The sequence below is a fragment of the Equus asinus genome, chromosome 24, assembly GCF_041296235.1.
Source record: "Equus asinus isolate D_3611 breed Donkey chromosome 24, EquAss-T2T_v2, whole genome shotgun sequence".
Lineage (NCBI taxonomy): Eukaryota > Metazoa > Chordata > Mammalia > Perissodactyla > Equidae > Equus > Equus asinus.
Genome location: NC_091813.1, coordinates 63288090 through 63303089, shown reverse-complemented (window position 1 = coordinate 63303089; position 15000 = coordinate 63288090). Strand labels below are relative to the sequence as shown.

The following is a 15000-nucleotide window of genomic DNA, read 5'->3' as shown; positions in this document are numbered from 1 at the left end:
TAGATTTTTCATTATAACTCACTCAAGAGTCATTACTAACCTGCAAGCATCCAGCATCATCTTCCAGTAGAGACACCACTCCAAGTATCATAAAGTAGCATGAGAGTGCTACTTTAACTCTTCAAACACAGAGAGGACTTGCTAGGCATTTAGTTTTTTAAGCAAAACTGAAATGTATTTGCAGACAGACAAGGTGAAACCCAGCGCTGAAGACCTCAGAGCGCCCCTGTGCTCTGTACGGTAACTTTGACAAGTGAGGCTGCAATTTAGGGCAGGACAATGCTTCCCAGGTCAGGACGGCCCCATGCACCACAGCTGGTTTAGTGAGAGTGCTGCCTGCCCATAAAATGCCCATAGCACTCCTCAGTGATGTGACAACCAAAAACATCCCCCGAATTTTCAAAGGTCTCCTAGAGAAGGCAGTCCACCTCCACTGAGAAATGTAAACATTACAATACATGGGGGACATACCCGCCCCTCGCCCCAACCCCACTGCACACCACGTAACAGCATTTCTCGTCAGTTACGTGTCACCTCAGCAGAGGCCACTGGGCTACAGGAGGCCACTCATATTCCAGCAGACTGATCTCTCCCACTTCTCTCAGGCACTTGTGCTCTCTTCTCCCTCCTGTCCCCATGCCGCCCCTCTCCCTCTGCCTCTCCATCTCACACACACTCTCCATGGAATAAAAAAGAAAACTGATCAGTTCTGGCTTCTCCACTGACCAGCATTTGCTTAATTCCTAGGACTCTTGGTTTCCTCATACGGATAAGAGAGATGACATTTCTCTGCCACCTGACTCAACAACAGTGTTTAGAGAATAACATGAAATAATGTTTTTATGAGGGATGAAGGCTAAGGAGCAGAGACTGAAATACACATGTCATAGCCCAGACCCATGTCTGTAAATTTACCAATCAATGGTAACTCAGTCTTTCCTGGTTTAAAAAAGGCGTCTTTGGGGTACAACGATTCAGTTAATTCAAATCTCCTTTCAGGATTGTTTTCGCCTTCCCTCTCCCTTGTCCGTCCCAAGGAATCCAGCACAGTCTTGTAAGAGAAGTGAAGAAGTCTTTGGTCTGCTTGCTGTTTGGGTCCTCAGAGATCCCTGTTTCGGGGGACTGTCTGGTTGCATCCCTGGGTGCCATATATTGGCATCCACAAGAGCACACTTGTTCTTTCCGGGCATTGTACCAGCATGTACTGCTGAAGCACAAGATTCCTGCCAGAGTCTCTGATCAATAAGCATGGTTACTCAGCAGTGTCCTTGTTCCTCATCCAGCTTCTTCTTTTCCACCAATTCTCTCTGAACTTCCAAGACCACCCACCAGGGCACAAGGGAATTTCTAGATCCATCTATATGTCTTGATAGTCAATGAGGAACTGAAGGAACTACCTCAGGTCCATCTGCTAGAAATCTTCCTCCACTCTCATCTGCCACCTAGATGGCACCACATTCTTCCAGCTTAGTAGAACAGGAACTGCTAAAGAGCTCGAGCTTTACCCTGCTACATCCTGAGAACCCCAAGCCAACATGAGTGTCTCTATCATTCCTGGTTCTCTCCTCCAACACTGGTGGCGGCCAGGGTTGGACAGAACGCTCAACACCAAAGGGAGCCGGGGCATGGTGTCCACTTTTGCTCACTCTGCCCAGCACCACAGAGGCCTCACCCTCCTTCCCACCCTGGACAGCTAGCCTCAGAGCAGCCACCTGCAACCCTCCTCCAAGCTGTCTGTGCTTCTCTGCCCACACTGAAGTTTCTTGGAATTTACTGCTGGTTCGGTCTCTCCTACTTGCCGCCCCAGCTCAGTATTTCCTGCTGCTCTTGCTATTTGTGTTGGTTAATTTTATCTGTCACCTTAGGCCACGATACCCAGTTTTTGGTCAAACACCAGTCTACATGTCACCGTGAGGGAATTTCTTAGACGTGATTAACATTTAAATCAGAAGACTTTGAGTAAAGCAGATTATCCCCCATAATGTGGGTAAAACTCATCCAATCAGTTGAAGGCCTTAAGAAACAAGACTGAGGTCCCCCAAGGAAGGAGTCTGCCTCCAGACAGCCTCTGGACTAGAGACTACACCATCAACTGCTCCCTGGGTCTCCAGCTGCCAGTCTGCCCTGCACACTGAGGACTTGCCAGCCCCCACAATCACGGGAGCTAATTCCTTAAGATAAGTCTCTCTACATGTAGCTAAAGCTAGAGATGCAGATACAGATATAGAGAGATATCAACGTATCTAGACATCCACATAGATACACATCCTACTGGTCCTGTTTCTCTGGAGAACCCTGACTGATACACCATTCTAACACAGACAGGGCACCACTCCTCTCTTTCTGGCTTTCATTTTCTTGCGTTACACCTTCTTTGGTTTCTCTTCTTCAAAGAGCATCAGAGTATTTATTTTTATTTCTGATTGGCAAAGTGACCAGTGAAAGTGAGCCAAGTAAAATCTTCTAGCCCTCTCTGACATTGCAGAGTGCTCGAGACCTGCTCTTGGGCAGATCAGGCTGGGACAGATCAAAAGACTGATCTCTAAAGACAGGAGCTTTGGGGCTGGCCCCAAGGCGTAGTGGTTAAGTTTGTGCACTCCACTTCCGCAGCCCAGGGCTTGCAGGTTTGCATCCTGGGTGCAGACCTACACACTGCTCCTCAAGCCATGCTGTGGCGGCATCCCATATACAAAACAGAGGAAGACTGGCTCAGATGTTAGCTCAACGACAATCTTCCTCACCAAAAAAAAAAACTAAAGACAGGCAGCTCTATCTGTTAAAAGACATAACTACAAGAATCATAATGTAGCTGTATGTTTTGAGGTACTAATTTATTGTTTTCTCTCTTTTATTTTCCCTTTTCCTATCCCCTTCCCAATTCAAGCCCTGCTCTTAATTCCCTAGAGAATAGAGAATAACATAAAATAATATTTTTATGGGTGATGGAGGCTAAGGAGCAGAGACTGAAATATGCTTGCCACGGCCCAGATGGAATGTCAGGATGGAAAACAGAAATCGCCTGCAATCCATTTTGGCTTTGGTTTTCCAAAAAGCATAAGCTTGAGCTTAACCGAGAAGGCGCTACAGGAGGTCACAGGGAAAGAAGCAATCCTAAGTACAGAAAGAGCATCCCAGATAACTGGGGAGGACCGAGGTTTCTCCACTCCGAGTTGAAAAGGAGCAACCAATGGCTTACACTCGACATTTATGGACAACTCTGGACTTGAGGGTGGGGAGGGAAGTTCATGTACCCTGAGAATAACTGAGGTCAAACTGAAGTTGGCCACTGGCCTAGTGGAACCACAGCTCTAACAGCCAATAATATCAAGTGCCCACCAGGTGCCAGGCCCTAGACTAAGAGTTCTTACATGTCTTGATGCTATTATTTTCTCCATCTACATAAAAAGTAAACGATTTGCCCAAAATCAGGCAGCTAATAAGAGGGGCTGTGCTGTGCTAGACTCCTGATCTAAATGGTAAGGCTCCAGAGTCCTTACACAGCTAACACGGACAAAACAACCACATAGGCAAGGGCCACCATTGGTAAAAATAACAGAGTTACAAAGTCTAGACTAAGAGGAATATTTATATAGCTAATTCCATGCGTTGACTATTAACTAGAATAAATTATAATAAAGAAGACTTCTTCTTTAGAATTTCAACGCCTCTTTGGATTCTGCTATGTTTACTCATATTAAAGTAGTAATCTGGAAAACAATATTCAAGAAAAACATATTACTCACTTGTGTACTTCACCTTCATTTAACAGCTGCATCACTAGCAGGGTAAGATGAAAAGAACCTTCGCTGATCATTGCTTTGGTCAGTTGCTCGTCTTGCTCTATTATTGCATTTTGAAGGATCTTAATTCCTCTTGTAATCTAATCACATACACACAAAACAGAGATTAGGTAAGCAAAATTTCCTTACGGCAAAATGTAAATCAAGAAGAAAAATAAGCAACAACCAAAATTAGAACAATGTCAAGATTCTCCAACCAATCAATGCTTAATTGTCTACTTGTTCTCAAATATCGTGGATGGATGACCTGCAAAGCTTAATAGGATGTCTAAGTTAAAAAAATCCCAGAATGCTTGTCTATCTTAAGAGCATTGACCTCAACACCCTTATTTTACAGATTGGGTCACTGGTTGCTTAAGTGGAACAACCTTCAACGACCAAGCATCTTTTCAGAAACTTGTCCTTGAACATACAGAATGACTCACAATAATTATGATCTTTCCTAAAAATAGTTTTATTCTTGTCACAGAAAGGTCAAACCAGCAGACAACATTCCATTTCTGTTGCAAGTAATATTGATTTGTCCCCAAGTGAATGTGTGTGAGAACCCATTCTTCGTGGCCTTTAAGATTTTTTAGCACAGCAATAATTTCAACAGGAATGACTCCTGTCATCTTTCCAGACACATGAGGAGGGGCATAACCATGGGGAGGGACGAAGAAGTCCAATCACATATGTTAGAAAAACCATTACAATCTGCATCCAAGGGAAATCCCTGCTCCCTCATCAGCCTTCCCCTCTCAGGGTCAACCCTGAAACAAGAAGAGGAATGATGCCTCTTCCCTCCTCCATTTCCAGTGAGATCCAGTTTTAGGCAACCTCTAAAGGTGAGTGTATTGGAAAATAGTTTGAATATGAAATAGCAAACTGAGCCCGACCCAGGGAAGAGAGAGGGCATAGAACCCTGAGGTACGAGAAGCCCTGAGGCAGCAGAATTAGCCAGAGAGAAAAGGAGAAGAGGTGGGGCTGGCCACAGAAGCAGAGTCCACAAAAGGGCAGCAGAGAAGAGAAAAAACTGAATCCTGAGCACAGCAAACAGTTCTGATACTAGAGTAGCTATTTTATCCTCAACAAAGTTCCCATTATCTGCAGAATGTGACTGGGCAAATCACGAGATGCTGTCCTAGATGTGACTTCCCAGGCATCTCTACAATAAAGCCACGTCACCCAAAATAACCTCAGTGTTTCTGTCTTCCTGGTAATCTGGAGGAGAGTAACACAGCAAAGGGCATCTTCCTGGCAGGAAGTTACATAATATCAACTAACATAATACTTCCCAAGGCAAGATGCCACCTCTATGACGCCCAAGAGAAGAACACTGATAGCCTAATAAATACAATGCTCCTAACATAAGAGCACACAAAGATCTTATAGTCCGAGTTTCCTCTCCTCCATATGGATAAAACTGAATTCTAAACTCCTCGACAGCAATGTCTACTTCTTCTACCCCATGTCTCACCACAGTGCCTGGTGACAATAATAAAAACAACACTTAGACCACAAGGGCAGTAACTAACCTTTGCTGTGCAGTCACTAGGTTCTAGGGACCACAGTGAGCATTTGACACAGCTTATTTCACTGAAGCCTCTCAACAATCCTACAGTGTAGATACTGGTATTATCTCCACTAAAATAAATTGAAACACAGAAGGTTAAAAAATCTCTTCAAGATCATATACCCAAAACACCAAAGGAACTTGAAAAGAGAATAAGTTGCAACACACGAGAAAAAATGAAGGAGGTACCTGGCAGGAAAGACACAGAAGGAAGAGAGGAATAGAGGAGGAGGAGGCAGGAGGAAGAGAGGCAGCTAGAGAGTGATGGAGTAAGAGCTACAAGGAATTTGTTTGTCTTCAAGAGGAGACAAGGAGAGGAACAGAGATGTGGGTGCTCACCTAAGAAATGAAACATGAAGGCAAAAAAGACACTTAAAAGAGATTTCTAGGAAGTCTTACTGGATACTGCGGAATGGAACACAGTGGCCCTCTCAAAAAAAAAGGCCTTTACTGTAAGTCTGTATTACTCTGCAATGATTTTAAATCTGAATTTTCGAGGTTTTTTTCAGGTGCAATGAAGTGTGCTAAGAGTGGCTGTCAGGAATAACAAAGCAGCTCAAGAGAGTTCAGGTCCCTATGGAAAGGACGAGGCCTGGGGTCAAGTAAACCACAGGTGCTCAAAAATGTGAGACCTCAAAACAATACTATTATATCTTCAAATCTTAGCTGGTACAGATGGTAATTCTGGTTTAACTGATTATGAACAAGTGACGTAGGATGAGAACTTCTTTCTATAATACAGAGTGATGCAAATTAAGGGTGTTGGGCTTGTGTCAGAAATCCAGGATTTTAATTCCAGGTTGGCCACATGTGTGACCCCATAAGTCACTACTCTCACTGAGTCTTGGTTTCTTCAGTTGTAAAATAGGAATGTCAAATCTGCATTGCCAAACTTACAGGGTTGTGTTAAAAGCAGACAAGCTATCTGAAAGTACTTTGTAAGATCTACAAATATAATTTACCTAACGTAAGGTATGCAACACAGCCACAATTATTAAAATCAGTCATTCTCCACCCAGGCAATTCTGCCTCCCAGGGAACACGGGCAATACCTGGAGACATTGTGGTCGTCCCAACCGGGGGTTGCTATACTTGCACCTAGTGGGTAAAGTATTTGCATTTTCATGAAAATTCAGTCCTCATTCTAAGCTCAAATACTAATTACATATAAATCCAGTGCAATGCTCAAAAAATTCCATCCATTTGTACATTCAACATTTTAGTGCAATGTCCTACATGGTAAAATAGTTTTAGACCATTCGTATCTTTGAATTATCCAGTAGCTTGCAAAATTGCAAATTAAAAACTGTAAAACACTTTGAAGACTATTTCTCTGAAGTCTCAGAGTACTTATAATGCAGGATTAACCTCAACCTATGAAAATCCTGAAGACAATCTAATCAAGTAATACATTTCTAACTATGCTTTGATGCTGCAGATTAATTTATATATTCCTAGATACCATCTTAAGATTTTTTAAGTGCTTTTTATTCCTAATTACATTCTTAAAAGATAAAAAGAAAACCACTTCAGAGTCTTCTCTGTATGTCATTTTAAAAAGTACCCATGTCATTAAGGGCAAAAGAAAGTAATTTGTACTGCTACTGTTTAAAATTCTGTAAAGCCATTAGAATTTATCTGTCATCATAATCCCCAGCCATTGGCAATATCGCACAACACACATTTTCAAAACCTAATACTACAGAGGCATATTTAAATATGACATTGAAAGAAACTTTTAAAAATAAAAGCTTTATTAAAATCTTATATATTTCATTCATTGAGTAATTTCTCTGTATTTAGAGAATAAAAATAGACATCCATTTTCTAAACTTCACCACTATGCCATATTGCACTGCCCAAAAACAACACAATAAGAAAATTCATTTTTATATCTTTTAAGCTTTCTAACTGATTCAAAGCATATACGAATTCAAAGCAAGTGCCTTAAAGTTAGTGTGCATGAGGGAGAATAGTCTCATTCCAGCACACAGTAGGAGAATGTCTTTGACCTCACCCTTGGACATCATTTTTGGAATTTTTCTAATCTGTTAAAACACATTGTTCCTAAATTTGCTGCCTCATTAAGATTTAACAGAATTATCACATCAATTTTCTACCTAACTTTTCTTCAAAGCTGAATACTCTCATTTCTCTTGCTTGTCTACAATCATGGAAAGAACTTGAATACTTGATGACATAGCAATAACTGGAGTAAGAGTACAAAACCATCCTCAAATAGGAGGAAAATTTTCTACATCCACCAAGTGCTCAACATACATGATATCAAATACTTTCACAATTACATTTCCCAGAAAGGAAAAGAAGGCACAAATCTACTTTCATATTTTTATAAAACCAATAATTTTCACATTACAAAATGATGAAATACAGAACTAAATATAACAAATGTCTTTTAAAACCTCTAAAGAAAATTATATTTTGCCATTAGTATAAAAACATTATTTTACAGAAAAAATTAATACACTCCTAATTTCAATCAGCTTCTGATTCTTTCTGTGCATTTTTTCAATACTGACTTACCTTATATTACTGCTTCTCATAAGAAAGTGTATAAAGCCAACATATGAGTAAATCCAACTAGAACTAATAATTTAGCAATTCTAGCCAGTTAAGAAACATTTAGGATTTATCATTACTCCATTAAATTTTTTTCTTCATTTTATTTATTTATTTTTTTGAGGAAGATTAGCCCTAAGCTAACATCTGCTGCCAATCCTCCTCTTTTTGCTGAGGAAAACTGGCCCTGAGCTATCATCCGTGCCCATCTTCTTCTACTTTATATGTGGGACGCCTGCCACAGCATGGCTTGACAAGCGGTACATAGGTCTGCATCCGAGATCCGAACCAGTGAACCCCGGGTCACCAAGGTGGAATATGCAAACTTAACCGCTACGCCACCGGACCAGCCCCTCTTCTTTATTTTTATTGTTAAACTAATGTTTAATTGCAGGTAACAGAGAAACACATATATTCATATATTTGCAATTAGATTATTTTTACATAGCCATTGTAATTCATTTTCCAATTCTATTTCTTAAAAATATGAAATCATGGGGCTCGCCCCGTGGCCGAGTGGTTAAGTTCGCGCGCTCCACTGCAGGCAGCCCAGTGTTTCGTTGGTTCGAATCCTGGGCGCGGATATGGCACTGCTCATCAAACCACGCTGAGGCAGCGTCCCACATGCCACAACTAGAAGGACCCACAACGAAGAATATACAAGTATGTACTGGGGGGCTTTGGGAGAAAAAGGAAAAAATTAAAAAATCTTAAAAAAAAAAAAGGAAAAGAAAATTAAAAAAAAAAAAAATGAAATCATGATTTTCCGTTAATAAAGAGTTCCAAAGACCTAAGAATGTGTTTAAAAATCAAGGACTCATGTCGGTCTGAATACTTTTTTCTTTAAAACTAGATGCCAACAAGTAGAGGCCAAAAGTAGAGCAGCCCATTGTGAATGTGCGGCTCCGAGCCTGTTTGCACATCAGTTGGTTGGAACTTGGAATCGAGTCTCCCATTGAAAGAGCGTTATAAATGCCGCTTCTTTCCCAGGCCTTCCCCCAACAGCTCTTAAGTAGTTTAAAAAGCAAACTAACATTAGACACCTCAAAACAAACAAAAAAGGCGTGCATACAAAACATGCAAATGTTATCTCCTAACCTGGTCCCACTCCTCCCTCTCCTCCCCATATTTGTATGGAACTTTCTGTTCACTACAAATAAGTCTCTGAGAGGGAAATATTAAATTATTTGGTTTCCAGGTTACTTAAAACCTGTATTCCCCACTATGAAAAGTCACCCTGCTCTCTGGGAAACAAACTGCTATGGAACCTATATTATGAAACCAGCTTCTGTACCATTGCATTTATTATCTGTAAACGTTCTGGTTGCAACTTGGTCTGCCAGAAACACATCTTCCATCCTGAAATGACGGCATTTTGTGTGTGCGCCCCTACTCTCGCCAAGCTCTGTTCCAGGTACTGGGAATGAGCTGAAAAACTCTGTGAGGAAGACTAACAAGTGTCAAATTGCAAGGGTGACAAGTGACAAGAAGAAAACTGTGAGCCTTTTTTTTTGGTGGGGGGGTGACCTAGTCAGGGTGGTCGTTGGTGGAGAGGTGTGAGCTAAGATTTTGGCATTAGCAAAACCCAGAGGAGAGGAAAGAAAACTCTCAGCCAAAGAAAGCTGTCCTGGAGCAGAGGGAACCCGGCATGTTCAAGGAAGGCCGGAGGGGCTCAAGCGGAAGGAGCAAGGGCTGAAGTGGAGAAGGCCAGACCATGCAGGACCTTCCAGAATCCAGGAAAGCCTTTGTCTTTATCCTAACATCCCTGGGGAAACCCCAAAGTATTTAAGCAGGTAGATGACATGTCCAGATTTGGGCTTGGAAAATAATCATTATCAATTCCATTTCACAGCTGAAACTGAAGCTAGAGAAATTAGGTGACCTGACCTACAGCCACAGTGGGGTTTGTGACCCAGCCAGTGTTCAAACAAGGTGCGCTTGACTCTGAGGCCTGTGCTCTTCCCACTTTCTACACAACCTCCCAGAAGCTGGGAAGCAGAAACCCAAGCCACAGCCACGTCCAGGGAGAAAACTAAGAGTCACTGGCAGTTCTCTCCCACCCCCTTCCTCCCGTGACCTTTGTGGCCCCAATCCTGAACCAAGTGGTGGAAGGAAAGAATTTCTCTATGCTCTTGCCTCTCGGGCCCCTGCCCCACCTGCCCCACCTGCCCCACCCCACACCACATCACCCCACCCATCTTCACTGGCAGAGGCAAGAAGCCAGAACAGGGCTAGGAGGGGTGGGGCAGGCTGAAAAAGTGATGCAGAGCTGCTGTTGAGACCACCATGGGAGCCAAGGATGGAGGTGTGCTGGGAGAAAGCCAATGAAGGGCCCACTCACAGCAACTCATAGAAGTGCTCACAAACTTCTATAGCAACAGACTCTAAAGTGGAACAATCTCTACGCAACAAATCAAAATAAGGAACCTAGTAGGAACGGCCCGATGGCGTAGTGGTTAAGTTTGAGCACTCCACTTTACTGGCCTGTGGTTCACGAGTTTGGATCCCAGGTGCAGACCTACACACCACTTGTCAAGCCATGCTGTGGCAGCATCCCACATACAAGACAGAGGAAGACTGGCAACAGATGTTAGCTCAGGGCCAATCCTCCTCACCAAAAAAATAAAATAAAATAAAAATAAAGAACCTGGTGTCTCTTGCAATCACAAATCCCATGTCGCTGGAGAAGTCACTTTGCCTATTTCACATCCAGTCTCCTCAGGACCTGCTCCTGCCTGACTGCTCAGTTAAGCGGCACCACCTCTGACTTCCTGCTCTCTTCTAATTCCCAATGCACACGTGACCCTGAACTTCAGAGAACATCTGTCTGAATAACTTGCAAGTATTTTCATATAATATATAATTGCTGACTACACTAAACTTTCTATCACCTGACCACTTTTAAGGACTATTCCACTGTTCATGTAGAATAACACCTGAATATATCAGTAAAATCAGAATATGATTCTTTACTGCATCAAATTCTAAAATCTGGTATTACTAGCTAACACAATTTCTCTGTTCCTACATCTTCTCTCCCCAGCTAAACGGTATCTCACAGACTAGATATTTCCTAGAATTCCCCAACAGAATTTATTTTTTTTCTTTTGATGTTTATTTCTTTGATTTCAATTTCGTTTGCTTTGATTTTTAAAAATTCATTAGCATTCCCTAGGAACACTCTAGTGAAATAACGGGAGAAGCAACCTGAAAATGTGCCTAGTGAAAAAGATCACAGCCCACAATCAAACAGAAATTCAGACCTGCATCTTAAATTGGGCCAAGATGTAAAAACAGTCTTTCAAGTGAGGAGTTCTTTCCTATGGCATTTTAATTCCTACCTCCTCGCTTTAATTAGATACTGTAGTTTTCTCTCTCAGCCACATACGAGGGTTTCTTAGTATGGGCCAATTGGCTGGTCCCATTTCCTATTATTCAAACCACATTAATTTTTCAGATTCTTAATAGAGTTCTACCAAGTTTATCGTGCAATATTAAGTTGGTGCAACAACGAGTAATTTTTAACGAAATTATGTTACAATAATCATTACCATAAACAGGACTAAGCAGCAAGAAATCCCAGGCCACTTTCCCAGCAGGAATTTCAGAATCTTTTTCTACCTGGTCACTGCTCCCTGCTTCTGACAGTTCCTCTGTTATGGTGAATAAATGTTTAGAATCTTTGACCAGCCCTCTGGCAAGACTTTTCCAAATGGCTTTTGCAAAATTGTTTAAATATGATTGTTTAAACAATGCTTTTCAAGATTATTGCTTAAATATATTCTATTATTTAAATAAGACTATTTCAGGGCTTAGTGGCCTAGTGGTTACGTTCCCAGCTGTCTGCTTCAGTGGCTCAGGTTCAGTTCCTAGGCACGGACCTACACTACTTGTGTGTCAGTGGCCATGCTGTCGCAGCAGGTCACGTGAAAAAAAAAAAAAAAGAGGATTGGCAACAGATGTTAGCTCAGGGCAAATCCTCCACAGCAAATAAATAAATAAAACTACTTCCTATATGATATGGTTCAGCTAAAACACCACCACAGACTCTTAACAGCTGAGAACAAGTGGGCTTACAAGCCTTTAGTGTAACTTATAAATACAATTTAGAATAAAACTTCATAGTAAAAATAGTTTTTAAAAAAGAGCACCTCTTTGTTGGTGATCGGAATAGACAGGAAATAGTTGGGTTGATAATCTTTTCGCTTTTTTTTCCTCTTCTTTATCTGCTCTTTACTGATCCGTTCATTTTCTTTATTTTTCTCCAAATTTCTTTGAGGTACATCAGGGACTGGAGGGAAAAAGACAAACAATAACATGTCTTACGCATTTAAACAAAGATAATTTAGTCAGAACAAAAAGGAAATGAGTACCATATAAGTAGCAATCATTCATAATAGTCATTTCAAATCTAAAGCAGGAGTTGGCAAACTCTTCTGTACAGGACCTCCTAGGAAATATTTTAGGCTTTGCAGATCACATGGTCTCAGTTGAAATGACCCAAGTCTGCTGTAGACAAAACATTGATGAACAGGTACAGCTGTGTCCCAGTAAAACTTTATTCACAAAGCAGATGGTTAGCCAGATTTGGCCCACAGGCCACAGTGCACTGACTCTAATCTAAAGCACCATTAATAACCATTCTCTTCCCCAACGCATGAATTTCATGATACTTGGAAAGATCATTTTTTCACCCATCCTGTATATGTATATTTGTGACTTCTATAACATAACCACTTGTAACAGTGCCACTCAAAGTTCGGTTAGTGGTCAATGTCAAACTACAAACTACTTGCTGCAAAAATTAAAAGACTGCTGTAGAAGCTTTCATAGCAATTAGGCAAAGTAATTTTGTCCATTGAATTTTGGTTTCTATTTTGTAGGTCATTTTTTTACATCATTTTTCTAATCACTCATTTTTTACTGTATTTTCCAAAAACCATCAGTTGGCAACCAATGGGAAATTTCAGAAAAAAAAAAAAAAACTGGCCCATGACCATAGATAATTTGAGAAGCACTTAGTGTGCTGCTTTTTAAAGTCATCCTCAAAAGACTCATTTACAACACCCAACAATTCTAATTATGAAGCTATGCCTCCAGAAATAATTACCAAATCAGTGTGAAATGCCATTGTCTCCCTTTTACAGATTCTTTCAGGGCCTTCCACATGCATGCAGAACCACCCTTAATTGAGTTTTCAGGCTGTGTCTTCTTGAACAGTAGCTTACTGTTCAAAATGAAGTGCCTCATAGAAACTTTGTAAAAATTCAAATATAATTATTTTTTTGAGGTATGATTTTGGAAAGGGGTGGGAGGGAGGAACCACTTTACCTTACATTCAGTCCTATAAGGTTGGTTCCATCTTTGGGTGCAACTCTAACAGACCATGGTGACAGCCTGCACACAACGCCTCGAGAAGGACTGTGGGAAAAGTCTAGGCTGAACCAACAGCAAGGCCTGTGTGCGTAAACAACCTTGATCTAACTAGACTCCTTCTTTTACATGTGATGAAACAAAAGTGAAGAAAAACTTTTAAAATCTGCTCACTGTCCCCGAGTCTGATCTGATACCTAGACATTTTAACTCTCTCCTTCCAGTGTACTTTCTGCTGGATCAAACTGCTTCTCTCTCGAAGCATAAGTAGTTACCGCCACACATAAAACCAAAGAGCAGAAGCAAGTGTCCCTATTCTGTTGTTCTTGAAAATATTAATAGGAAACAATTTTTAAATAAATGTCACAACTAGTATTTTAAAATACTGACTTCTAAGAAAAATAGTAGATTATGTTTAAAATTTAAAAACTAAGGGTGTGTGGAAATAGACATGCTGTCTTTCTAGGACTAACACATATTTGTGAGACCTAGACGACAGGGGTGAATTAAGAGCAAGGTGACCTCGGTAGTAGGTGTACCCGTATCATGATGAGTTAAGACAAGGTTACCTGGCGTGCTTGTGCATCCATTTCACTACCGCATTTCTCAACAATGTGCCTAATGATTAATGTGGTTAAAATGATAAAGCTTCACAAACAGAGAACACACATATTTGAAATATAAATTATGATTAGCTTCTTTGATACACATGAGCTTGTTGAACTTGAAACATTCTATTGCTAAGAAAAAATACACAGCATTCTCATCTGTATTATGAAAATTATCTGAATTGCCTCATATGATGCCACTAGGTTTTATTTTCTATGCAATTTTTTTAATATGGAAAATCAAATCAATGTTGTTGAGTTGCATGTAATTTTATACATCTGAGAAACAGTCCTACATTTGATTGTAGTAACATGAACCAATGTAGTAATTTTAAACAGAAGCCACAAATGTGCTAATGAAGTATCACATATTTCAAATCCACTTCTAAATACATTTTTAGCCCACTTGCATCTGCTCTTAGTAAATTGGTCCTCTGGAAATGGAAGCCAATTTTAATATAGTCTGGAACCAGAGTGGCTAGGTTGGAATCCTGGCTTCCCTACTTACTAGTGGTACTATCTTAGATAAGTCACATAAAACTCTTTATCTCAGTTTCTTCCTCTATAAGCTGAGAATAATAATAATGGCTACCACATGGGGTCATTTTGAGGATTACGTGAGGTAACACATGAAAGCTCTTAGACTTCTTTCTGGTGCAAAGTAACCACTATTATTAACTATTATAATTATTAGATATAACCCAGGGCTAAACAGGGAGATACATTGGTATCTGCTAAGATCATTTAGAGGACTCCAAAAAGAAACTGAGATGATTTATAAACTATCCACTGTTTTTATTATCCAGACCACTTGCACCCTCTATGAGTATGGAAAATATACAGCAGTCTTGAATAGTTTTTTAAAAATTAAATGTAACAGTGAAAAAAATTTCAAAAGAAAAACATCCATTTTTTAAGTAAAATTACAAACTAATTCTAAATAAGTTCCCAGCATCCTCCTCCTTACATCTCATTGGCCAAATCAGGACACAGGGCTAACCCCAGGCATTGCAGGAAGCTAGGACAGCATCTGGCAGTTATTGACCTACGCCTATGTGAGGAAAATAATCTACAAAAGGAAAAA

At 40.5% G+C, this 15000-nt stretch overlaps 1 protein-coding gene across 14 annotated transcripts in view; it reads right to left on the bottom strand.

Annotated features, from left to right (window-relative positions):
* AKAP7 (A-kinase anchoring protein 7) overlaps positions 1-15000 on the bottom strand; it is a 151708-nt gene that overhangs the window by 103054 nt on the left and 33654 nt on the right. For all 14 annotated transcript variants that reach the window (XR_011497658.1, XM_070496246.1, XM_070496243.1 and 11 more), the window contains 2 exons: positions 12087-12226; positions 3744-3880 (listed from right to left, as the gene is read on the bottom strand). Coding sequence is in view for 13 of the 14 variants with exons in the window: in XM_070496246.1 (XP_070352347.1) it covers positions 3744-3880; positions 12087-12226 (277 nt within the window). In the remaining variant the exon portion in view is untranslated. The remainder of the gene's footprint in view (positions 1-3743; positions 3881-12086; positions 12227-15000) is intronic.